The 26857-nt window shown below is 44.3% G+C and overlaps 1 protein-coding gene across 1 annotated transcript in view; it reads left to right on the plus strand.

Annotated features, from left to right (window-relative positions):
• Positions 1–26857, plus strand: part of LOC129707178 (cadherin-22-like) — a gene marked incomplete at its 5' end in the record, with an annotated part of 810235 nt that overhangs the window by 200365 nt on the left and 583013 nt on the right. Inside the window, one exon of the mRNA XM_055651984.1 lies at positions 10364–10483. Coding sequence (XP_055507959.1) covers positions 10364–10483 — 120 coding nt within the window. The remainder of the gene's footprint in view (positions 1–10363; positions 10484–26857) is intronic.

Consider the following 26857-nt stretch of genomic DNA (forward strand, 5'->3'; position numbering starts at 1 on the left):
GCGGCGCTCCAAATCCAGCGCCGCCCGTGGCCGGACGCCCGCAGCCCCAGCTCCGCTATGTTGTGTATCGGCGGCCTCAGCGCTCCGGAGCTTACCGCACGGCGACCCGATAAGGCATTGCCCGCTCCCCGCTGGTATCCCAGCGCTGCGACGCCGCCGACTCCCAACATCGCGGAGCTGGGGCGTCTGGCCGTGGGCGGCACTGGATTTGGAACGCCGCGCAGCCAGGGGTAGAGTTGCTGGGGTCGGAGCCTTAAGGCTAAATTTCATAGGAAAGGAAACAGGCTTCTCGCAATGAGCCTCAAGCATTCAGTATCTTATGCAAAGGTCCTTCAGAGCTGGCATTTGCTTGCAGCACTCACTGCAGTTGAGTCCATCTCTATTGATTTGCTCAGTGCAAGTTTATTCGTTAGTTGCATCTCAATTACCTCCAGGGACTGGCTGAGAAGCAGTCGTTTCATTTCTGGGGGATGCTTGCTGAGGGCAGGATAATATCTGCCATTTTTAGTGCTGTCCTTACAGCTTACAGATCCATCCTTCAGCTTATCTGATCAAATCAGCACTCAATGACCAGTCAAATATGAGAAAGAGAGAGAGGGAGAGAGGGGGGGGGGGGGCAGAGGGGCAGAGAGAGGGTGGGGAGGGAGGGAGAGGAGAGGAGGGAGAGGGGGAGGGGGGGAGGTGGGGAGGGGGGGAGGTTGGGGGGGGGGGAGGAGGTGGGGAGGGGGAAGGGGGAGAGGTGGGGAAGGGGGGAGGGAGGAGGGGGAGGGGGGAAAGGGGGGGAGAGGGGGGGGGAAGGGGGGTAGAGGGGGGACAGAGGTGGACAGTGGGGGAGAAAGGGGGAGAGAGGGGGAGTGAGGGGAGAGGAGATGAGGTGGAGAGAGGGAGGAGTGCATGAACTATTGACACTTAGCAGAGAAAGAGTTTAGGGCTAGATTAGGAGCACACAAATGTTGCAGGGAAAAACAACATGGTCTTTCTGAAGAAGGGTCTCAACCTGAAATGTCATCCATTCCTCGTCTGCAGAAAGGTTGCATGTCCCGCTGAGTAATTCCAGTCTATTCTTGGTGGATTTACAGTTATTCATTATAAATACCTGTTATTAGAATCCATGGATATAAAAAGTAGTGCCGAAGGCTAGGAACCTAAATGCTGATGGGGATTTATAAAAACATATTTCGGGTAGACTGACACTTCTTTTGTCAATGGGAGGCTGAGATTGCGAGGCCAGATGTATCCAAGGAGAAGCTGGATAAACATACTGTATGAGGGGGAAGGGATGCTTATGCCAATGGAAAGGCTTACTTAAAATGAAAACTCATTTGCATGAGTTACTGAATTATTTTTTGTTTCAATATGTTTAGGTTAGTTTAGTTGAGTTTAGGTTGGAGATACAGCACAGAATCAGTCCTTTTGGCCCACCGAATGTGCACCGACCAGCGATCCTCGTACATTAACATTACCCTACAGACTCTAGGGACAATGTTACAATCATACCAAGCAAATTAACCTACAAACCTGTGCGACTTTGGAGAGTGGGAGATAACCGAAGATCTTGGAGAAAATCCACGCAGGTCACGGGGAGAACACAAACTCCGTACAGACAGCACCCGTAGTTGGGATCGAACCCGGGTCTCTGGCGCTGTAAGGCAGCAACATTACGCTGCGCCACCGTGCTGCATTCACTTCCATCATCATTTCCAGCCTCTGCTTCAACACCGACCTGGCCATGGGCTCCGGAGTCAGCACATTCTTGGCAGATATATATGGAATGTGTTGGTGTCCACGACTGAATCTAACCCATTGCAAAGCGCGAGTGCACCAGGTCTTTCACAACCTCATGAATGAAAGTTATTTATTCACACCGATATATTAGTCCGAAAGTCCTGAAGAGCAATTATAAAATTGGCATGCGTAAAATGTAACAAATGCATGATCAGGATTTTAGATGAGTATTTGATTCATGTAATACGCCGCTGCCAACATTCGTTGCTGCATTGACTTTACCGTTACCTGTTAGTCCTATGAAGAGTTAGCACATTCCTCTGTAGCTCAACGGTTTGAATCATAAATTGTGTCTAAAGCCAAACTTTGGTCTCTTTTATTTATTATTGAAAAGCATTGCAGTCATTAAGATAAGATAACTGTGCTTGCAATGGGACGTTTAAGCTTTGCATCAAGCAACAACTCAAATATCAGCATTGGAATACCAATTAAAGTCTCTCCTCCATCATAAAATCATATTTTAACCCTTACCATGATCGAATATACATGTGACAGAATCAATTTTGGAACATGAGGCCAGTACACATAAATTAATGCTATATATTGCATACCTAATACATGCAAAGATCAGCCTCAAGGGAGCTTGAATGTAAAAGTAGAGATAGCTTGCTGCATTTATATAGGGGCCCTGCTGAATCTGCATTTGGAAGATTGCGTAGATTCTGGTCTCCCACCTAAGGAGTTCAGTTCAGTTTATTTATTGTCATGTGTACCGAGTTACAGTCAGCAGAAAGGCAATACATGATTACAATCTATTCATTTACAGTATAAAGATACATGATAAGGGAATAATGCTTTGTTCAGTGTAAAGCCAGCAAAGTCCAATCAAGGATAATCCGAGGATCACCGATGAGGTAGATAGTAGTTCAGCACTGCTCTCTGGTTATGGAAGGATGATTCAGTAGCCTGATAACGACTGGGAAAAAAACTCTCCCTGAATCTGGAGGTGTGCATTTTCACATTTCTATCCTTTTTCCTGATGGGAGAGGGGTGAAGAGGGAGTGGCTAGGGTGCGACTCGTCCTTGATTCTGCTGCTGGCCTTGCCGAGGCAGCATGAGGTATAAATTAGAGTCAATGGAAGGGAGGTTGGTTTTGTGTGATGGTCTGGGCTGCGTCCACAATTCGCTGCAATTTTGTGCGGACTTGGATGGAGCTGTTCCCAAACCAAGCTGTGAAGCAACCTGATACATTGCTTTCTATGGTGTATCTGTAGACGTTGGTGAGAGTTGTACTTGTACTTGTGATTAGAATAATGCATTGGAGATTCACCAGTCTGGTTGCTAGTTTGATAACAAGTATTCCAAGAATGAATTCAGAAGAACTTCCTTACTGGGGACTCGGGGGGGGGCAGAAATGACTAATCTGTGGAGTGTTTAAGGAGGCAAGGTCTTGAATCACTTAAAGAGAGAATGGATAAACATAAGAGAAGGAAAGGACTAGGGAAAGATGCTGATGAAGTCAGATGAGGAATTGCTGATGAGAAGAAGTATCATCATTCCTTCGATTCCAGAAACCTTTTTGAAAATAAGTGCATTGTGATAAATGCCCCAAATTGTACTCCACATTAGAAAAGACCAGTGAACTTTTTGTAATCAGTGCTGCATTCACAGGGTCATCCAATTTTCAGTTTACTTTAGTTTAGAGATACAGCACGGAAACAAGCCCTTCGGCCCACCGGGTCCACACCGACCAGCGATCCCCGCTCATTAATACTATTTTACACACACAAGGGACAATTTACACTTATACCAAGCCTCCAAACCTGTACGTCTTTGGATTGTGGTAGGAAACTGAATATTTCGGTGAAATCCCACGCAAGCAAGGGGGAGAACGTCCAAACTCCGTTCAGACAGCACCCGTAGTCAGGATCGAACCAGGGTCTCCGGCGCTGCAAGCGCTGTAAGGCAGCAACTCTACTGCTGCGCCACAGTCTTTTTCACTCTATAAAACGTGAGGACCATTCACATCAACTGTCACTTTAAACAAAGTGAGCACTTTTTACGCCGTTTTTAACAGTTTTTAGTTGCTCAATAATCAGTTCCCCAAATGATGTTCCTTATCCCCTGCTCACTAATGTGTCTGTGGTGTGATTCCACTTTTTGAATCGTGGTCCCAAGCTAGGTATTGCACATGTGCAACTTCCCCCAAACTCTTTGATGGCAATACAAGAATCTCTCCGCATGTACCTCTGTTAAGCATCTTTTTTATTGAGAAGCCAGAGTGCCTATGGCATTTATGAGCAAAGGTTAGTATTGAGTTATGAACAATTTAATGCTGATAGTTTGCAGCCCATAGTGTGAGGGATATGTATCCATGAGTATAAAATAGGACAAGAACCCATCAAACCAACACCTAATTGACTTGCGTAATGGCGAGTGAGCCCTTAACTAGGCTAGTTTGATTGTAGGCAGGAAGGAAAGCTATTGATAGCAAAACAAGGGAAGTCAATCCAAAAGCATCAATCTGTACAAATCCATCTAACAAATTTGAGAGAATCTTACAAAGCACATAAAACTGCAGTCTTTTCACCAAGTGCTCAGGTTTTGAGTTAGGCATGTTCTTCCCAGTAACTTATGCTGTTGGGCAGTGCCAAATGTTCACACTGCATGGTTCTCTCATCATTTTATGTCCTGGGTTTAATGTGTGGGTGTTGGAGAATTCACGTGCACACTTAATGGGCAGATACACTCGGAAGGAAGATCGCAATATGGCAGTGCTCTTGTCCAAACTGCTAATTACTGGAAGCTCAACAATGGGCAAGTACGTTTCTGAAGTCAATCCTGCATCAATGAAGTCTTCAGCAAGTCTGACAAATCCACTCTTTTAAATAAAAGGTGAACAAAATGAAAGCTTGTGTAAACCTATCAACAAGCTCTAACTTCAAGTCATCCCTGCATTCCCTTTCTCTCCAAATCGCTCCAGCTACTTGTTCTTACCTGGAAAACAATCTAACAATGGCCTGTTTCCTTTATCATCCCTACTTTTTTTGCACATTTTTCATTCATTTGTTCTATATCTCTCTACATCATCGTCTATATCTCTCGTTTCCCTTTTCCCTGAGTCTAGTCTGAAGAATGGTCTTGACCTGAAACATCACCCATTCCTATTCTCCAGAGATGCTGCCTGTCCCGCTGAGTTACACCTGCATTTCTTGTCCATCTTCTGTTTAAACCAGCATCTGCAGTTCCTTCCTACACAACGACCAAAACATGGCAGGAAGGCATTGGAGAGGGCAAATAAAGAACTGAAGGACTTTCATTCATGAATCCATAAACAATAAAAATAACTAGTAAAAAAAATAATTGAAAATCGCATTCCAAGCCTCAGGATACTTGTAAAAATAGTATGTATTTCTGCCCTCTTTCAAACCCTGTCATAGATAAATAATACTTAAAATAAATTGCATCAGTGGTTTAGTTTAGTTTTACTTTAGAGATACAGCGCGGAAACTGGCCCTGTGGCCCACTGAGTCCACACTGACCAGCGATCCCTGAACATTAACACTATGCAACACACATTAGAGATAATTTACATTTATACCAAGCCAATTAGCCTACAAACCTGAGAGGAAACCGAAGATCTTGGAGAAAACCCACGCGGTCACGGGGAGAACGTGCAAAGTCGCAAGTTGCGAGCGCTGTAAGGTCGCAACTCTAACGCTGCCCCAACGTGCCACATGTATTGAATTTTAAAAGGAAACATATCTGCCCACTTTTTAAAATATTCTTGCTCAGCAGGCAGATTTTGTGTATTGATATATTTAAGCATGAGGTTGCACTAAGGATGGACATTTGGCAAGAATCCAGGAATTGGGTGGTTGGCTGGGATTGAGAATTGTGGCAGTGAAGAATGTGGACCCTTTGTGGGTTTTCAGCATAGACTGGCTGTAAGCAACCTGTCTCTTTTTGGACCAATTTTGAAACTTTAGAGAATTTAAATATCCCTTTGCTTATCCCTTTTCAATTATTGCTTGAGCCAATTTTTGATTAACGAGTGGGGAGCCAATTATATGTTGGAACGAACTTGAAAGAACTGCATCTCTGCCAGGTGACAGACTTAAATTGAATTGGAATTATAAACTGCAAAAGAAACAAGGTGAATCTGCTGATTTTAATTTGTACCTTTGAAACCACAGGAGCTGTTTTCCATGTTAGTGGCAGATTTTTGCACATCACCACCCCTGCTTCAACAAACCCTTACGGTTATTGTCTGAGTTTCACGCCTCATACACAGTATTGCCACCTTGTAATGTCAGGTTGTTGCCCTCGTAGTCGTGAGGACACCTGAATCGCCTGTGGGGTTCCAAATTAAATTTATTTGCGATTGTGTCACCTCTAACAACAACATGTGCAGCTGACTGCACCCTGCAGTTACTAGTGCAACCTTCTTGGAGAAACAAAAGTCAATGGTTTAAGTAAGTAAGTAAGTAAGTAAGTTTATTGGCCAAGTATTCACATACAAGGAATTTGCCTTGGTGCTGAATCATGAAATCAACTTTCACAATCAGATACTATCTCCTCGCATATGTTCACAAGCAAATAGAATGAATTTTGAAAGGGGCGTGTGATAAGGCTTCGCTTGGGCAGCTAACTTCAAGTAACCCCTGCGCCCCATCTCTCTCCGTCCCTCCCCCACCCAAGTCATTGTACCAGCTTAAAAGCCGTCTTGTTGAGTCTCATTGTCTGTAACTCATTTTCACCTAGCGCACAGCGAACAATGGCCTGTTTCATTTATCATCGTTACATTTTTGCATATCTTTTCATTCACTTGTTCTATATCTCCACATCACTGTCTATATCTCTCATTTCCCTTTGACCCTGACTCTCAGTCTGAAGAACGGTCTCGATCCAAAACATCACCTATTTATTTTCTCCGGAGATGCTGCCAGTCCCGCTGAGTTACTATAGCTTTTCGTGTCATATCTTCGGTTAAAACCAGTATCTGCAGTTCCTTACTAGATGTGTGATAGAGTTTCCTCTTTATATTAGTAATCACACAAGGAAAGATGGTAGATGGAGTTTAATGCTGATAAGTGTGAGGTGCTACATCTTGGCAGGACAAATCAAAATAGGACGTACATGGTGAATGGTGGCGAATTGAGGAATGCAGTTGAACAGAGGGATCTAGGAATAACTGTGCATAGTTCCCTGAAGGTGGAATTTCATGTAGCTAGGGTGGTAAAGAAAGCTTTTGGTGTGCTGGCCTTTATAAATCAGAGCATTGAGTATAGATGTTGGGATGTAATGTAAAAATTGCACAAGGCATTGGTGAGGCCAATTCTGGAGTATGGTGTACAATTTTGGTCACCTAATTATAGGAAAGATGTCAACAAAATAGAGAGAGTGCAGAGGAGATTTACATAATAAATAATAGAAGGAAAAATGTTGCCTGGGTTTCAACAACTAAGTTACAGAGAAAGGTTGAATAAGTTAGGTCTTTATTCTCTGGAGCGCAGAAGGTTAAGTGGGGACTTGATAGAGGTCTTTAAAATGATGAGAGGGATAGACAGAGATGATGTGGACAAGCTTTTTCCATTGAGAATAGGGAAGATTCAAACAAGAGGACATGAGCCTTCAAGGAACAAAGGGACAAAAGTTTAGGGGTAACATGAGGGGGAACTTCTTTATTCAGAGAGTGGTAGCTGTGTGGAATGAGCTTCCAGTGGAAGTGGTGGAGGCAGGTTCAATTTTATCATTTAAAAATAAATTGGATAGGTATATGGACGGGAAAGGAATGGAGGGTTATGGTCTGAGTGCAGGTAGATGGGACTAGGTGAGAGTAAGTGTTCGGCACGGACCAGAAGGGCCGAGATGGCCTGTTTCCGTGCTGTAATTGTTATATGGTTATATGAATGATGTCGTGGCTGCGGATAAATGTACTAGTCAGAATAATATAGATGTCAGCTGCCATTTAGTAGTCAGGCACTGATACACCCTGTACTTATGGGACGGATGGTGGATCAGAATACTGATATTATGTTAATTCAGCTCCAAGGCTCTGAAACATTATCCCTAGAGTGCCCGCCCACTGGATTTTCCTTGTTGATTGTTTCTTTAGCTGTTCCTCGGGAACCTTCTTCTCAAAGGAATAGAGGCTGTGTTATTGCTGCTTGAAATTTGTTGCTTTTCAAGGATGCATTTGTTGAATCTTTTTAGAACATGGAGCATAGAACAGTATAGCACAGGAACGGGTCTTTCGGCCCATAAGGTTAGCGGCGAACACGATGCCAAGTTAAACTGATTCAGTTCCGTTTAGTTTAGAGATACAACACAGAAACAGGCCCTTCGACCCACCGGGTCCGTGCCGACCAGCGATCCACGGATATTAACACTATCCTACACCCACTAGGGACAATTATTACATTTAACAAGCCAATTAACCTACAAACCTGTACCTCTTTGGCGTGTGAGTCGAAACCGAAGATCTCGGAGAAAACCCATGCAGGTCACGGGGAGAATGTACAAACTCCGTACAGACAGCACCCGTAATCGGGATCGAACCCGGGTCTCCGGCGCTCCATTCGCTGTAAGGCAGCAACTCTACCACTGTGCCACTGTGACTGTCAATTTGCCTAGTAACCCTCTTCAAAAAATTCAAGAAGATTAGTCAAACAATGACCTTCCACACCAATCCTGCTGACTGTTCTAATCAGACCCTGTTTATCCAGATCTTATATAGAGTACCACACCGTGACTGATCTCATCTGCCTGTACCTGATCCATATCCCTCCATTCCTTTGCTTCCATATGCCTAACCAAAAGGCTCTTAAACGCCACTATCATATCTGTCTGAAGAAGAGTCTCGAACCAAAATGTTACCTATTCCTTTTCTCCTGAGATGACACGTTGAGCTTTTTGTGTCTATCTTTGGTTTAAACCAGTATCTGCAATTCCTTCCTACACTGTATCATATCTGCCTCCACTTCCACTCTAGGCAATGTATTCCAGGCCCCCACCATTCCCCAAACTTGTCCTTCTCACCTTATAGCTATGCCCTCTAGTGTTGGACATTTCCACCCAGGGTAAAAGATGCTGACCATCTACCTTATCTATGCCTGCCAGAATTTGATATACACTCTCCCTTCAACCTCCGACGTTCCACAGAAAATAGCAATAATCAGTGCAATCTCTGCCATTCGGTTGCCTGTGCCTTGTAACTATCCCTTCCATCCCCCTCCCCCTCCATCTACATTCATTCTTCTGGCTTCACAATTCACAACTCATCAATCCATTTGTCTCAAGCTTCAGGCTTTTTTTTTCATCTCTGTTCACCTATTGCCTGGCTGGCTTTGTCCTACCCCTCCACACTTCCAGCTTTCTTCCTCCCCCCACCCCCACCACAATCTGTCTGAAGAAGGGTCACAACCCGAAACGCACCTATCCATGTTCTCCAGGGATACTGCCTGACCCGCCCAGTTACTCCAGCACTTTGTGTCCAGTATCTGCAGTTACTTGTATCTCTGGTAACCCGCCTCTGCATCCTTTCCAAGGCCTCCACATCCTCCAGCAATGGGTTAACCAGAACTGCACGCAATACTCCAATTGCAGCCTAAACAAAGTCCTATCAAGCTGTGTTTAAGAAAGAACTGCAGATGCTGGAAAAATCAAAGCTAGACAAAAAAGCTGTTGAAACTCAGCGGGTGAGGCAGCATCTATGGAGTTGCCTGAAGAATGGTCTCGACCCGAAACGTCGCCTATTCCTTCGCTCCATACATGCTGCCTCACCTGCTGAGTTTCTCCAGCTTTTTTGTCTACCTATAAAGCTGTAGTCACGGGATATTTATTTTCCTTCTCTGATTCTGCTGATCTGCTGAGTTCTTCCAATTGATTTCTTTTTTTTGCTCCAGATTCTAGCATCTGTATGTTTCTGTGTTGCCATAATGTAATAGGTTTACTGGTCGTTTATGAAATATACATCTGGCTGGTGAAATACCAGAGGGGAGACATAATGTCTTTATGCCCCCTTTCAACCAATCCATAGTGGAATTCTCTAATTCTACAGGCCAGTGTCCCACAGTGGGGAATTAATCTGCAAGGATTACTAAAATCATCCCATTCATTGGGTTTGGTGTGGAGCATAGGTGAAGCATCTCTCTCCCTCCCTTCCCCCCCTTTTCCCCTCCTCTCCCTCTCCTCCTCTCCCCTCCCTCCCCTCCCTCCGCGCCGTCTCCACTGTGTGTGTGGGAGGTGGTTAGTGTGTGTGTGAAGCCGCAGCCCCCCTCCCCCCCGCAACCGCACGTTGAGCCGACAAGACCCAGCGGTCTCCCCTATCACCCCGTCTCCCCCTACCCCCCCTCTACCCCATGTGTGTGTGTGTGTGTGTGTGTGTGGGGGGGGGGGGGGGTTAGTGTGCGTGTAAAGCCACTGCACCCCCTCCCCACCGCGCGCTGGGGGAACAGACCCAACGGGTCTGCACTTGGTCTAGTAATGTATAAAATTGGCTTTATAAACTTTGCAGCTTGGAATTTAATCGTACAATTTTCTTCGTTAAATATGACATTTCATTTGCTGTATAATTCAATGCCGGCTGTCGTCAGTCCAATGGAAAATGACCAAGGTTGCTCCTGTTTTTCCGCAGGGACCTCTGTGATGCAAGTGACTGCTTCAGATGCCGATGATCCAACGTACGGGAACAGTGCGAGGTTGTTATACACATTGGTGGAGGAACAGGACCAGTTCACAGTGGACCTCAGGACTGGTAGGTAGGAGCTGCACCTTGTCCTGCATACAGTTCTAGCTATCGGAAAGAAACGCCAGGCTGAAATGGATTTTTTCTGCATTGTCGTGATCTGTTAGAAAGTAAAGTACCAAAGAAAGGCCAGAGAATTGTAATACTTCCATGTTTTGACCAAGTGATCTTGCCTAATGATTGAAATGCAGTTGAGTTTAATTTAGCAGCACGGAACCTCTGTGAACTTATAGAAACTTACAAAATTCTTAAGGGGTTGGACAGGCTAGATGCAGGAAGATTGTTCCCGATGTTAGGGAAGTCCAGGACAAGGGGTCACAGCTTAAGGATAAGGGGGAAATCCCTTAAAACCGAGATGAGAAGAACTTTTTTCACACCGAGAGTGATGAATCTCTCGAACTTTCTGCCACAGAGGGTAGTTGAGGCCGGTTCATTGGCTATATTTAAGAGGGAGTTAGATGTGGCCCTTGTGGCTAAGGGGATCAGAGGGTATGGAGAGAAGGCAGGTACGGGATACTGAGTCTGGATGATCAGCCATGATCATATTGAATGGCGGTGCAGGCTCGAAGGGCCGAATGGCGTACTCCTGCACCTAATTTCTATGTTTCTATGTTTCTATGAAACAGGCCCCTCAGCCCACCCAGTCCCAGTCCGCACCCATAGATGGAATTGAACCCGGGTCCCTGGCACTGAAGCGCTGCATTGTAAGGCAGCAACTCTGTTGCTGCGCAACACCCTGCCACCACTAACTTTGTAACAATTACAGCACGGAAACAGGCCCTCCGGTACATCATTTACTCTCAACAATATACTTCCCCTTAGTCCCACCGTCCTGATCCTACATAACCCTCTCTGCTTGTTTCATCCATATCTCCATGTATTTCTCTTTATTCTTTGTAGATTTCCTTGCTCCTTTCTTCCTTCTCTCCCATTTCCTTTTTAGTGTCTGGTTCAGTTTAAAGATACAGTGCGGAATCAGGCCCTTCGGCCCACCGAGTCTGCGCCAACCAGCAGTCACCGCACATTAACACTATCCTGCACACACTCGGGACAATTTACATTTATACCAACTAACCTACAAACCTCTACGTCTTTGGAGTGTGGGAAGAAACTACAGATCTCAGAGAAAACCCATGCAGGTCACGGGGAGAACGTACAAACTCCTTACTGCCAAGCACCCATAGTCAGGATCGAACCCGGGTCTCTGGCGCTGTGAGGCTGCTGCATTGTTTTGCTCTCTCTTTGTTTCTATGCATCCCCCTTTTATTTTTCACCCTCTAATTCTTCCTAATCCTTTATTTTTGTCATGGTTCTCCATCTCTCTCTAACTTTAACCACATCCCTATCCTCTTTGTTGCTCCTGCTGCCTCTTTGTTGCTTCTTTCCCATGAGATTCCTTCTTATCATGTTGTCTATTATTTAACACTGGAGTATTGGAATGATACCGGCAGCAGGATTATCCCTTTCGATACAAGAATTGATCAACCCATTTCTTTTCATCAATGAAGGGCATAACCTCATTAGCCCACAATCAACAATTGAACTCATTCAAAATGATTGATTTTGGCACTGGATTTGAAATGCTACTCCTAACTGATGTTGAACATGTCCTATGCTGCTTTAACTGAGCAGGGAAAGTGTACCTTACACTAATAACTGGTGAAATAAGAAACCATTTTTGAAGCCGAGGAGAAAGTGTTATGACCATAAAGTAATGGGTGTGGCTGATTGTATTGGCCATATACATTGCTGCACAAGTTGATTAGTAATTTTTATTACACTGCTGTTATTGGTTCCACACATAGCAGGCTTGAATACGGTTTCAAATCAAACAAAACAAGTTGGATATATGCAGCAGGTCAGGGAGCATCAGGGAAAAGTGAAGTAAAGATAATGTTTCAGATCAAAGACCTTTCTTAAAAACTGTGGAAGAGATTTTAACAAAGGTAATGTTTAAGGGCAGGTAAGAGGAAGGGATTGGACGAGGGGAATATCTTTGCTAGGGTGACCCTGAGACTATCCTTGATCAGACTTTGCTAGCTTTACTTTGCACTGAACGTTATTCCCTTATCATGTATCTGTACACTGTAAATGGCTGGATTGTAATCATGTATTGTCTTTCTGCTGACTAGATATCATGCAACAAATGCTGTTCACTGTACCTCGGTACACGTGACAATAAACTAATCTGTAAACTGTAAACCAGGTCAAATGGTCTGGCCATCTTTGTCTGGCCTTCCATGTGGAACAAGAGAAACTGAGATGTATTCTTTCTATGTATTATTTGTTGCGCAATTCCTCTATTTTGTAAGTTCCAGTCTAGGTTACCCTTTGTTGCGCAGTCCCATATACCTGCGAGAACCCTCCATATTCCTGCAACCTTGGAAGCTATTCCACACAGCCACCACTTTGAGTAAGTAGTTACCCCTAAAAAAAATGTCCCCTGTTTGAGAAACGTCTCCGCGTCCCCCCTTAACCTTCTGCGTGAGGCTGTAACTTAGTTTCTCCCAACAATGTTTTTTGTCTACTTTCGATCTTTCCAGCATCCGCAGTTCCTTCTTAAACATGGACGTTTTGCATGTTGTTGGGACCTAACGTGGCAGTCGCATTAGTAAACTAACTGTTGAAGCAGCATTGTGGAGCAGTACGTCCATGTTCTGGTGGAGATATAAGATTGATTTTATATCCCGGCCTCAGACAACACTTGACTCAGATTTAGCATCTTCGCATCATACAGCACAGAAACAGATTCTATGGCCCAAGTCGTCCATGCCGATGAAGATGATCTTTCTACGCTAGTCCCTTTTGCCACACATCACTCAAACCCTTTAATATCATGTCCCTCTCCAGATATCTTTTAAATGCTGCCATAGTACCTTCAGTCTGAAGAAAGGTCTTGACCCGAAACTTCACCCAGTTCCTCCCCGCCACAGGTACCATGTAATCCCGCACTACCCGCTCCATGGTCGGATAGTCGGCAACTAAACCGTCTCCCCCACCTGTTTTGCCAGGTGAGGAGGGGGCTGTGGACCCTCTGCAGGACCAAAAACAAGACCTGTCAAAGGGTGGATGAGCTTCTAGCGAGCCAATGGCCATCCACACTTCAATACAAGTTGTGATCACTGTCGTACATAGCATTGTAAGGAATGATGATAAAACACACACACCAAAACCCTACACTTCCAGCAGCGGAAGTCCGCAGGAACTGGAGGACAGAGATGTGTGGTGCGTCTGTCACCGTTCCCGTTGGAAACCAGCACCACTGCTTCGCTAATGTTTTCAACGATGATGAGTGAATTAATTCTATCCAGAGATGCTGCCTGTTCCACTGAGTTACTCCAGCATGTTGTGTCTACCTGCTTCATCTGCCTCCACTGGCAGATTGTTCCATGCACCAACCATCTTTCGAATAAAAACGTTGACCCTCTGGTTCCATTTAAATCGTACCCCTATCACCTTAAAACTATGTCCTCTGGTTCTTGATTCCCCAACCCTGTGTAAAACACTCTGCCTCTGTGCCTTTACCCTATCTATTCCACTCTTGATTTTATACACCTCTGCAAGATCACCCCTGAGCCTTTTGCGCTCCAGGGAATAAATTACCAATCTACGCAACCTCTCCCTATAGCTCAGGCCCTCGTGTCCTGGCAACATGTAAACTGGAGGTGGTGAAGGGAGGGCTTAAGCCAGAAAGGGTTATTGGGAAGAAAGAGCTACTTTAAATTTAGTTGCATCTGGTTGGGTAAGCCAGATAGGGTTATTGGGAAGAAATCTTCTTTAAATGTAGGGGCATATGGTTGGGTAATTAGAGTTGGGTGGAGATTATTCCATGCTTTAAATGTGCGGGGGAAGAACGAATTGCTGTACACATCTGTCTTTGTAGCTGGGATCACAAATTAGATCGAATGCCCTTGCCTGCTCCTAATTGGTTTGGGTTTGGTGTAGGTCTTGTAGTCTATGTCGAGTTGACCATTTAACATTTTGTAAAAACAATGATGAAAGTTGCGCCTCAGAAAGTTTAGGACACCTGTTGCTTTCACCGTTGCATGATGAGTCTGACCATTCCAACGCAGATCATTCTGCAATTTGATGCCAAGATACTTGGTTTGTTCCCATTACTATGCCTAACCACCGCGGGTTCGATCCTCGTATCTGCCTGGCCAAGCCTCCTTAGCCTCGTTCAAGCAGATACACGCCAGAAGGTCACGCAGTCCTAAGCGTTCTCCCAGAAGATTGACACAGGACTTTGCCATAGAGGGAGTACAGAGTAGGTTCACCAGACTGATTCCTGGGATGGAAGGACTTTTATATGAAGAAAGACTGGATAGACTTGGCTTGTACTCGCTGGAATTTAGAAGAGTGAGGGGGGATCTTGTAGAAACTTACAACATTCTTAAGGGGTTGGACTGGCTAGATGCAGGAAGATTGTTCCTGATGTTGGGGAAGTCCAAGGGGTTACAGTTTAAGGATAAGAGGGAAGTCTTTTAGGACTTCAGAATTAAGGGACAGAAGTTTAGGGGTAACATGAGGGGGAACCTCTTTACTCAGAGAGTGGTAGTGGTGTGGAATGAGCTTCCAGTGGAAGTGGTGGTGGAGGCAGGTTCGTTGGTATCATTTAAAAATAAATTGGATAGGCATATGGGTGAGAAGGGAATGGAGGGTTATGGTATGAGTGCAGGCAGGTGGGACTAAGGGAAAAAAAAAGTTGTTCGACACGGACTTGTAGGGCCGAGATGGCCTGTTTCCATGCTGTAATTGTTATATGGTTATATGGTTATATGACCGAGATGAGAAAATCTTTTTTTACACAGAGAGTGGTGAATCTGTGGAATTCTCTGCCACGGAAGGTAGTTGAGGCCAGTTCATTGGCTAGATTTAAGAGGGAGTTAGATGTGGCCCTTGTGGCTAAAGGGATCAGGGGGTATGGAGAGAAGGCAGGTATGGGATATTGATTTGGATGATCAGCCATGATCATATTGAATGGCGGTGCAGGCTCGAAGGGCCGAATGGCCTACTCCTGCACCTATTTTCTATGTTTCTATGACCTAGTGGGAGTGGCCTTTTATAGGTCCCCGAACCTTGAGGGCTGAACCACATGGGGGTGACCTCTATACAGTCTTATAACAGACATTGATTAACACAGTACATGATAGACTTTTCCCCAACCCAATAATACAGTAACCAATGCATTGTATTTGAAAGAAAGTTCTAGGAGGAAGCAAACAAGAATAAACATTGAAACATGTGCCCTGAGATTCAAACAGTTACTTAAAGACTCAACAGTTCAGTCAGTCATCAATTAGCAGGATGCCAGCTTGCAACATTATTTATACTATTTACAATGCGTTTGCAGTGATCTAATTGAAATGATGCATTTAAAGTTTGTTTGCAAAACTGCTATACATTTTATCAATTTAGAAGAAACAAGTAGAACACCTGGACTCCTCACCATCCTGCATGCCAGTCTGAGCCTAGACTGGCTAGCGCCATTCAAAGCCTGTAAAGTTCAGCTGACAAGGGTTAAGCAATTCTGACAAGTGCAGGGATTCTCCATGTTATGGTGTCTATAATTTGGCCAGTATTAACACACCCTTTCCAGCTTAATGGCATCCTTTCTATTGCTGAGAGACCAAAATTAAACGCAATACAATTGAACACAAAATTACAACATATTTGAACAAAATCGACCATTTCCTCTGCAACGCCCTGGTTCACTCATCCTTACCCACCCAAACCAACTCCTCCACAGGGACTTTCCCCTGCAACCCCAGGAAATGTAACATCTGTCCTCGACTCTGTCCAGGCACCCCGACAGTCCTTTCAGGCAGGGCAGAGATTCCCTTGCACCTCCTCCAACCTCACCTACTGTTCCCAGGCAATTGTTTCGCTGCACACCTTCGCTCAGTCTGCCTGGGCCTAACTGATCTCCTGGTTGCCAAACACATTAATTCATCTTCCCATTCCCTCACTAACATTTCTGTCCTGGGCCTCCTCCATTGTCAGAGTGAGGCCAAATGCTAATTGGAGGAACAACACTTCATATTTTGCTTGGGCAGCTTACACCCCAGTGGTAGGAATATTGACTTATCTATCTTCAAGTAACCTTTGCTTTCCCTCTCTCTCCATCCCTCCCCTTTCCCATTTCTCCCACCAATCTGACTGTCCTCAATTCTCTGTTTGCGTTGTTGTTACCTTCTCCCAGCTATCAATGATCTATTCTACATTTTTCCTTGATCTCCAACCTCTTTGTCTCATTTTCACACCTCACCCTTCCTTATCTCTGTGTCTCCCACTCCCCTGCCTCAGTAGGAAGAAGCATCTCGACCTGAAACATCACACATTCATTCTATCCAGAGATGATGCCTGTCCCACTGAGTTACTCCAGCATTTTGTATCTATCTTTGGTTTAAACCATCATCTGCCATAAATTCTTGTATTCTTGTATTCAAATTTTATTGTCGTTGCCTCACTTTGAGACAACGAAATGAATTTCCCGTACAGCAGTATCGTTAAAAAAAAATCACAAGAAAAATAATAAAAATAAATAATAAATAAATAATAAAACATATTAAAAAAAAATAAAATAAAAAAAAAAATTGAAATTGAATTAAAAATTTAACAAAAGCACAAACACAAAAAGTCCACAACACAACATAACATAAATGGCACCCAGGTGAGGACGGCACCATAGTCCAGCCAGCCTCCCCTCCGTGTTCATCCGTGGTCGGGGCCTTCCGAGCACCCGCAGTCGCCGCCCCGGGTGGCCCGATGTTCAGGCCCTCACGCCGGGCTGGTGGAACGCTGACGCCGAACCCCGACGGTGAGCATCCTCCTCCTCAGCGGCCCGGACCTCCTGATCAGCCGTCTCCCGCTGCCGGAGTCTGCAGCTCCTGAGTCCATCAACCATCAACCATCATTAGATGTACATCATCTAAGTACACACGATCTTTGAAGCTTGTACAATGACCTGGGTGGGGAAGGGATGGCGAGAGAGGGGATGCGAAGTTTACTTGAAGTTAGAGAAATCAATATTCATACCACTGGGTTGTAAGGTGCCCAAGCAAAATATGTTCCTCCAATTTGCATTTGTTCTCACTCTGACAATGGAGGAATCCCAGGACAGAATGGTCAGTGTGGAAATGGGAGGGGATTTAAAGTGGTTGGCAACAAGGAGGTCAGGTTGGTCCAAGGCGGTCTGAGTGAATGTGTTCAGCGAAACAATCACCCAGTCTACGTTTGGTTTTGCCGATGTATAAGAGTCCACACTTTGAACCAGGGATACAGGAGGAACTGCAAGTGAACTCCTGCCTCACCTGAGAGGACATCAGTAGCATTGTGTTCCATGAAACTGAAATGACCTGTTTGGAGAATGAAATCTAAACGATTTTGCGCCGATAACTGTTGACATAATATATATAAGAATGCAATAAAATATCACAAGCAAAAAGACATTAAAAGTGAGTTACAGGTTGAAAATAAAACATTTGTGGGGAGCATTTTAGATAATTAAATTATCTAAATTATCACCTAGTTTGTTGACTGTGTTCTTGTCTCAGGTGTAAAATTCATGGTTGTGTCACAGTGGTATGCTAAACTGCATGAACTAGTGTTTATTCAGGATAATTACAAAGTGTATTACACAACAAACAAAAAACAAATCAAGCAATTGTTTGAACTAAATAAGTAAAAGGATATAATAAAGGCATTTATTTAGCATTCTTCATATTGAGACATTTAAAAATGCCTTACACACAATGGGATGCTTAATGAAGTTCATTCATTCATACAGTGATGAAATTGCAGCAGGCAATCCATGCATAACACAAACCCCAGCCACGATCATAGCATGGAAACAGCATGAAAACAGGCCCTTTAGCCCAACCTGCCACACCGGCCAATATGTCCCAACTACACTAGTACCACCTGCCTGCGTTTGGTCTATATCCCTCCAAACCTATCCTATCCATGTACCTGTCTAATAGCCCTGTCCCATGGTACGAGTTCATTCCAAGAGCTCTCCCGAGTTTAAAACAAATCAAACTCGTGGTAAGCACGGTGAATAAACGTAGCGGGTACGTCGGAGCTCGGGGACGTCTCTTAGCGCTAACGGCAGGTACTCGGGAAGACTCGCTAATGGCAGGTAAGCACGGGAAGACTCGAGAAGATTTTTCAGCATGATGAAAAATGTCCACGAGTGCCCTTGAGTACCGACGAGTGGCCATTACCGTAAATCTCCGAGTTCGAATCAGGGCAAACTCGGGAGAACTCTTGGAATGAACTCGTACCATGGGACAGGGGTTTTACTGGTTCTTAAACGTTGGGATAGTTCCAGCCTCAACTATCTCCTCCGGCAGCTTGTTCCATGCACCCACCATCCTGTGTGTGAAAAAGTTACCCCTCAGATTGCTATTAAATCTTTTCCCCTTCACCTTAAACCTATGTCCTCTGGTCCTCGATTCACCTCCTCTGGGCAAACTAATCTTGATGTCTGATGAGGGTCGAGGAGTTAATATTTACAAGCACGGAAAGGAAATGCAGAAACAATGTTAAAATGCTTCATTCCAAGATCCCTCTCCACATGAATGCTGTTAAGGGTCTTAATGGGTCTGTGCCACTTAAGGGCCTGTCCCACTTGCCGTTTTTTTTCGGTGACTGCTGGCGTCATATCAGTGCTGCCAAAAGATTTTGAACATTTCAAAATGCAGCGGCGACAAAAAATGTTGCGACACTTGAAAAAACACCGCGCTTCATACGCCATCACGCCGCGTCACCGCCGTATACCGCCGCAAATTGTTTGGTGACTTGATACGTCAGTCAATGATACCGACAGTCGCCAAACAAAATCGCAAAGTGGGACAGGCCCTTTAGGCGATTTTTTGGGCAACTACAGGCGACTGCCGGAAAATATTCAACAGGTTGAACAATTTTCGACGACAGTGGCGACAATTTCTGCTGTCATAGGTTGATGTAGGTGCTATCGTAGGTTGTCGTATGTCGCCACCGGGTGTCGTAGGTGAATTCCATTAAAACTAGTCCCTGACAGTCGCCTAAAGAGTCGCCTAAGTGGGACAGGCCCTTAACTGTATACTTTCCCCAGATATTCAATCACCCAAAGTGCAACATATCACACTTGTTCGGGTTAATCTCTATTTGCCATCTCTCCACCCATTTCTGCAGCTGATCTATATTCTGCTGTATCTTCTGACAGCCCTCCTCATTGTCTGTAACTCCTCCAATTCTGCTTGTTATATAAAAAATAATTTTCTCCAATGGTTTCTCTAACACTGATGTGAGGGCTCCCCTGGCCTGTATGTATCATGTATAAAAATGACTTGGATGTAAATATAGTGAGTTGGTGGGTAAGTTGAGACAGCAAAATTGGAGGAGTTTTGACAAAGTCTGGTTTTGAAATGTGGGCATTTTCACTTTCTGCATTTCCATTTCATGCTTGTAAATATTTGTAAATGACCCTTATCAATGAACCGGCTATATATATATATATATATATATATATACCCAACACAGATCCCCACAGAATTCCACTGGTCACAGACCTCCAGCCAGTCGCCAGTTCTGAATCCATATGACCATATCATCGTGAATCCCATACAACGTAATCTTCCAGAGTAGCCTACCATGAGAATCCTTATCTTATTAAAATCAATGGATACAACATTCACTGCCCTACCTTTGTCAATCTCCTCCGTCATTTCCTCAAAAAATGTAATCAAGTTAGTAAGACATGACCTGCCATGTACAAAGCTGTTTTGGCTATCCCTAATTTGCCCATTCTCTTCCAAATGGGAGTTAATCCAATCCTGAAGATTTTTCTCCAATAATTTCCCGACCACTGATATGAGGCTCCCCTCGCCTGGATTGTATCTACTTCCTTTCTTAAAAAAAAAACTTTGGCCACTCTCCATCCCTCTGGGATCTCAGCTGTGACTAGAGAAGAAACAAAGATACTCGTCAAGGCCCACAAATTCTCCTATCTTGTTTTCCTCAATAACCTGGGATACATCCATGGGCCCGAGGGACGTATCCACCTTAATGCTCTTCAAACTTATCAGAATACCAAAAAAAAAAACGTTAAAAAATGCTCAATTAGACAAATAATAAAAATCATTTTGTAAAGATTATTGAATATGGGTTTATTAACGTCGCATGTTCCAAGATCCAGTGAAAAACTTTGTTTTTCATGTTATCTGGTAAAATTGGATCATGTATTAGTACATCAGGTATTGCAAAAGAGAATAATAAGTAACAGCTACTGAGAAAGTGCAGCAAAAATAAAGTGCAAGGGACGCAATGAGGTAGATTGGAAGATTGGGAATACACTCCAACATGAAAGTTCCATTCAAGAGACTGATAATTATAAAAATCAAGCTGCCTAGTTCAGTCTAGTTCAGTCTAGTTTAGTTAGTTTAGTTTAGTTTAGTTTAGTTTAGTTTAGTTTAGTTTAGTCTAGTTTAGTTTAGTTTAGTTTAGTTTAGTTTAGTTTAGTTTAGTTTAGTTTAGTTTAGTTTAGTTTAGTTTAGTTTAGAGATACATTGAGGAAACAGCCCTTCGGCCCACCAAGACCGTGCTGACCAGCGATCCACGCACACCAGCATTATCCTACACACTAGGGCAAATTTACAAATTTTACCAAAGCCAATTAACCTGTAAACCTGGAATGTGGGAGGAAACCGGAGCACCTGAAGAAAACCCACGGAGTCGCAGGAAGGAAGTACAAACTTCGTACAGACAGCACCCATACTCAGGATGGCGTTACAAGGCAGCAACTCTACCATTGCGCTACTGTGCCGCCCTGTTCTCCAATCTGCTTTCAAACTTTTGTATCCTTTGCTCGACATGAGAGCAGAGAATAGGGAATGATCACAGTATGTGAGGTCGATGTACTGAAACACCACAATCAACCTGACACAGCGACTGCAAGCAAATTCTCCATCTTAAATGATGGGGAATTGTTCAACTTTGTGCAATTCTGCTGGATTCACAAGGACAGCAAAGCCAGAATACATTTAATTTCCAAGTCAAATCGCTCGTAAGGAAGGCAAACACAATGCTAGCATTTTCATGACTAGAAATACAAAACAGGGATGTAATGCTGAGGTTCTATAAGGCAATGGTCAGGTCACATTTGGAGTATTGTGAGCAATTTTGGGCACCATATCTGAGGAAGGATGTGCTGGCTCTGCAGAGGGTCCAGGGGAGGTTTACGAGAATGATCCCAAGAATAAGTGGGTTAACATATGATGAGCGTTTGTCAGCACTGGGTCAATACTCGCTGGAGTTTAGAAAGATGAGAGGTCCAACGTCATTGAAACATCCAGAATAGTGAAAGGCTTGGATAGAGTGGATGTGGACAGGAGCTTCCACTAGTGGGCGAGTCTAGGACCAGAGGTCATAGCATCAGAATTAAAGGACGTTCCTTTAGGAACGAGATGAGGAGAAATTTCTTTAGTCAGAGGATGGTGAATCTGAGGAATTCTTTGCCACAGATGGTTACGGAGGCCAAGTCAATGGATATTTTTAAGGCAGAGAACGATAGATCAATTCTTGATTAGTACTGGTGTCTGGGGTTGTGGGGAGAAGGCAGGAGAACGGGGTTATGAGGGAGAGATAGATCAGTCACGATTAAATGGCGGAGTAGACTTGATGGGCCAAATGGCCGAATTCTGCTCCTATCTTTTTAAACAATATATTTTGCAATTACATTAGCAGGTTCTGAAGCCAATGGCACCAACTGAGGGAAATGCTGCCAGTTCCAAGCAGAATGGTGGCATTGCCCTGCCAAATCATGTATTTGCCTTTTATGTCCCTGTGGGTAAACCTTGCTTCAGACACTTGTGAATGCTGTTGAGCATTACATCCTGAAGAACGGGTTATCATGCATGCTTTTTGCACAGTTAAAGTTCTCTGTTGGATGATGGAATTAACAAACCCGTCTTGTTACTCAATTCTCTATTCTCCCACATGTACGGGCACATACACATACGTTTGACATTTTTGATAATAATTGACACGTCCTTTCTTCTTCAGAGAAAACCTCCCATATTTCCTACCATTGTTGTGTTTATTTAAGCCCCTGTCCCACTTAGGAGACCTAAACAGCAACCTCTGGTGACCTTGCCCGCCACCCAAGGTTTCCATGAGGTCACCGGAGGTTTTGGTCACTCTCCCTAATGTTCGAAAGTGGTATCCGTGTGATCGAGGCTTCATCTAGGTTGCTGCTATTTTTTTCATCATGATTAAAACCTGCCTCGACTAAAAATAGGTTACCGTTTTAAAAATCGATCAGTTTTTAGTCGCAGGTCTAGTCGAAGCCGGTTTTTGTTCATAGTCGAGGAAGGTTTTCAACATATGCGTGGGAGGTGGTAGGAGGTTGCAGGTCACCTCCACCTTGATTAGGTGCAGGATGGTGTTAATGTGCGGGAATCGTTGCTCGGCACGGACATGATGGGCTGAAGGGCCTGTTTTCGGGCTGTATCTCTAAACTAAACCAAACTAAACTTAACCGCATTGAAGCTTCAAACATTACTGCATAACGAGAAGTGAAGAGTATCTTTTCAATTTCCCATAAGGTAGATACCATGATGAATATGCCTAATTACCTGATGCGTAATAAAAGAGAACCAGTATCTTAAATTAACATTCCATGATTTATTTACCATTCCATGAAAATGCTTGCGACGGTGAATGGAACTGCCATCAAAAATGTACAACTATCCTAGCACAGCTTAAATCAGGCTGCAATGTTACTGTCGTAGTGCTTCTCAAATGCAGGAATCCCAGAGATGCACCCCCTCCACCTAATATATTAATTTAAAATCAGTAAATTCAACACTCATTTCTGAATTTCTTTTTTTTGCATTTAAAACTGCCTAATTCAGAAGGTTGACAAATTGAATTTTTGACCCAACCACATGCTGATTTAAAGAAAGGATACACGGGGGCAAAGAGGCCATTTCGAGATTTGTTTTTGGCCCTCGTAAGGCTGACATTCCTCTATATTGTTTACTATCTCTTGCTCCCTGCACCAACTGAGCACAACTCAGTGCTGCTTTTCATTTGAAGCATTGTATTTTCATTCGCATCATGCTAAGGAAACAACTATATCCTCCGTTTAATCCTTCGTTTGTTTAATACTGGTGAAGTTTGAGTGCCAGTGGGGAAACTTTATTGTAGAATGCCCATTACATGTTTATCATTGTTGCAGTTACAAAGATAAATTAAGGATGGTAAGCCGAAATCACCAGTGAACCATGTCAATTGAAACAAGTGTAGGAAATGCTGAGACAGGGAGAGAAGGTGAATTGGCCAAAGCAATCGACATGCTCAATTTGTTTTCAATGAAGCTTTGTAATTGACATCTGTGGTAACGACAAGTGATTAACCCCATTTTTCCAATAATGGACTGCTGTCTAGGATAAAAGGGACATCATTATTGGTGGCTACTGCCACCAAACCTTTCACTGCCACCAATGATTCGACAGGTTCTGCCTTCGATTACTGCACAGTCTGAAAACACAAGATATTGTGATGTGTTTATACACCAAGCGGATTTGTGACAGAAAAAAAGACGTATGGCTCATTGTGCCTTTCACATCAAGATTCCCAATTATCAATCAACGTGCATTGTGCGGCGAGGATAGCAATAACAACCTGCAATTCTCCATGTGCATTCATTCATTCACCTCTTGTGAAATATGTCTTGCTATTGAAGTTGCTGACACCAGAGCCTGCGGAATATCTGATGGCTCGAATGGCATGTTAATCAAAGGCTTCAAGCTTTTAAACAATAATTGATTAACTTGTGTATTCACCACTCGGAGAGTCAAGAGTCAAACAGTGCTTCATAAGTGATAGGAGTAGAATTAGGCCTTTCGGCCCATCAAGTCTGCTCCGCCATTCACTCATGGCTGATCTATCTCGCTCTCCCAACCACATTCTCCTGCCGTCTCCCCATAACCTCTGACACCAGTACTAATCAAGAATCTATCTATCCCTGCCTTAAATATATCCACTGACTTTGCATCTCCAGCCTTCTGTGGCAAAGAATTCCACAGATTCACCACCCACTGACTGAAGAAATTCCACCTCATCTCCTTCCTAAAAGAACATCCTTTAATTCTGAGGCTATGACCTCTAGTCCTAGACTCTCCCACTAGTGGAAACATCCTCTCCACATCCACTCTATCCAAGTCCTTCACTATTCTGTGTGTTTCATTCTTCTCAACTGCAGTGAATATAGGCCCAGTGCTGACAAATGCTCATCATATGTTAATCTACTCATTCCTGGTTTAAATGTCATATGCACCAGGGTGGAACAATGAAACACTGGGATGAGAGCAATGAAACTACTACTTGCTGCAGCTTCATAGTAAATTCAGGCGTGCAAGGCTCAAGTGCAAGGAAAATCGATTAGACTGAGGTTGCGGTGAGAGTGAGGGAATGTGTAGCTAATCATCATTGGAGCAGATGGTTATTAGTGAGGTTAGATTCAATGTTTGGTAAGTTGTCACCTGTTAGTTAGGAGATGATAGCGGGTTGTTAGACCTTCAAAGAGTGAGGGAGGGGGTAAAAGCTAAAAAGACCACAGAAGCAAGAATCCGGAACACGGGTGCTGTCTTTATGGAGTTTGTACGTTCTCCCCGTGACCTGCGTGGGTTTTCTCCGAGATCTTTGTCTTTCTCCCACACATGCACATTTGTACATTAATTAGTTTGGTATGAATGTAAATTGTCCCAAATGTGTGTAGGATAGAGTTAATGTGCGGGAATTACTGGTTGGCCAGGACTTGGTGGGCCGAAGGGCCTGTTTCCACACTGTATCTCTAAACTAAACTAAACTAAACTCTGAAAGGACCCGGTGGGTCAAGCGGCGTAAGGTGTAGGTCGACATGTCAGGTTGTGACCCTGCGTCAGGACAGGGAAGGCAGGAGGTTGAAGGCCTAAAACATTCAATAGGAATCTGGGTGGTGGTGGATGTATGGAACATGCTGCCTGCCAGAGGAGGTAGCTGAGGCAGGGACTATCCCAACATTTAAATAGCAGTTAGAAAGGAATATGGATTGGACAGGTTTGGAGGGATATGGACCAAATGCTGGCAGGTGGGACTCGTGTAGCTGGGACATTGTTGGCCGACGTGGGCAAGTTGGGCCGAAGGGCCTGTTTCCACACTGTATCACTCTATGACTCTAATATGATGATATAGTGTGCTGTAAAAATTGAATCCTTCAGTTCCCTTATTTTCTTCACCATGTGCGGATTCTGAGCCCTGATATTACCTTTATTGCACAGCATATGCGTTTTCATGGTAATTATGGGCTTCTCGTCATTATGGTTACAAGCTCCACATAAAGCACTACAGATGCATTGGAGGGAGCTTTTGTCCAACAATGATTCCTCTTCTGGTTTGTATCCTGTCCCATGGCTAATTTATCATCATGCCTTTTGCACAGGATAAAGCAGTTGGAAGTATTGATGGTTACACAAAAAAGCTGGAGAAACTCAGCGGGTGCAGGAGCATCTATGGAGCGAAGGAAATAGGCGACGTTTCGGGCCGAAACCCTTCTTCAGACTGATCGGGGGCGGGGGTGGGCGGGGACAAGAAAGGAAAAAGGAGGAGGAGCCCGAAGGCTGGGGGGATGGGAGGAGACAGCAAGGACTAACAAAATTGGGAGAATTCGATGTTCATGCCCCCAGAGTGCACACTCCCCAAACGGAATATGAGGTGCTGTTCCTCCAATTTCCGGTGCTGCTCGCTGTGGCCATGGAGGAGACCCAGGACAGAGAGATCGGAGACGGAGTGGGAGGGGGAGTTGAAGTGCTGAGCCACCGGGAGGTCAGCTTGGTTATTGCGGACCGAGCGGAGGTGTTCGGCGAAACAATCGCCCAACCTCCGCTTGGTCTCACCGATATAGATCTGCTGACATCTAGAGCAGTGGACGCAATAGATGAGGTTGGAAGAGATGCAGGTAAACCTCTGTCGCACCTGGAACGATAGCTTGGGTCCTTGAACGGAGTCGAGGGGGGAGGTAAAGGGACAAGTGTTGCATCTCTTGCGGTTGCAAGGGAAAGTGCCCGGGGAGGGGGTGGTACGAGAGGGAAGGGAAGAATTGACAAGGGAGTTATGGAGGGAGCGGTCTTTGCGGAAGGCAGATATGGGGGGAGATGGGAAGATGTGGCGAGTGGTGGGGTCACGTTGGAGGTGGCGAAACTGACGGAGGATTACTTTTTGTATGTGACGGCTGGTGGGGTGAAATGTGAGGACTAGGGGGACTCGGCCCTTGTTGTGAGTGGGGGGATGGGGAGAGAGAGCAGTGTTGCGGGGTATGGAAGAGACCCTGGTGCGAGCCTCATGGAAGTATTGATGGTT

The sequence above is a fragment of the Leucoraja erinacea genome, chromosome 21 (genome assembly GCF_028641065.1).
Source record: "Leucoraja erinacea ecotype New England chromosome 21, Leri_hhj_1, whole genome shotgun sequence".
Classification (NCBI taxonomy): Eukaryota; Metazoa; Chordata; class Chondrichthyes; order Rajiformes; family Rajidae; genus Leucoraja; species Leucoraja erinaceus.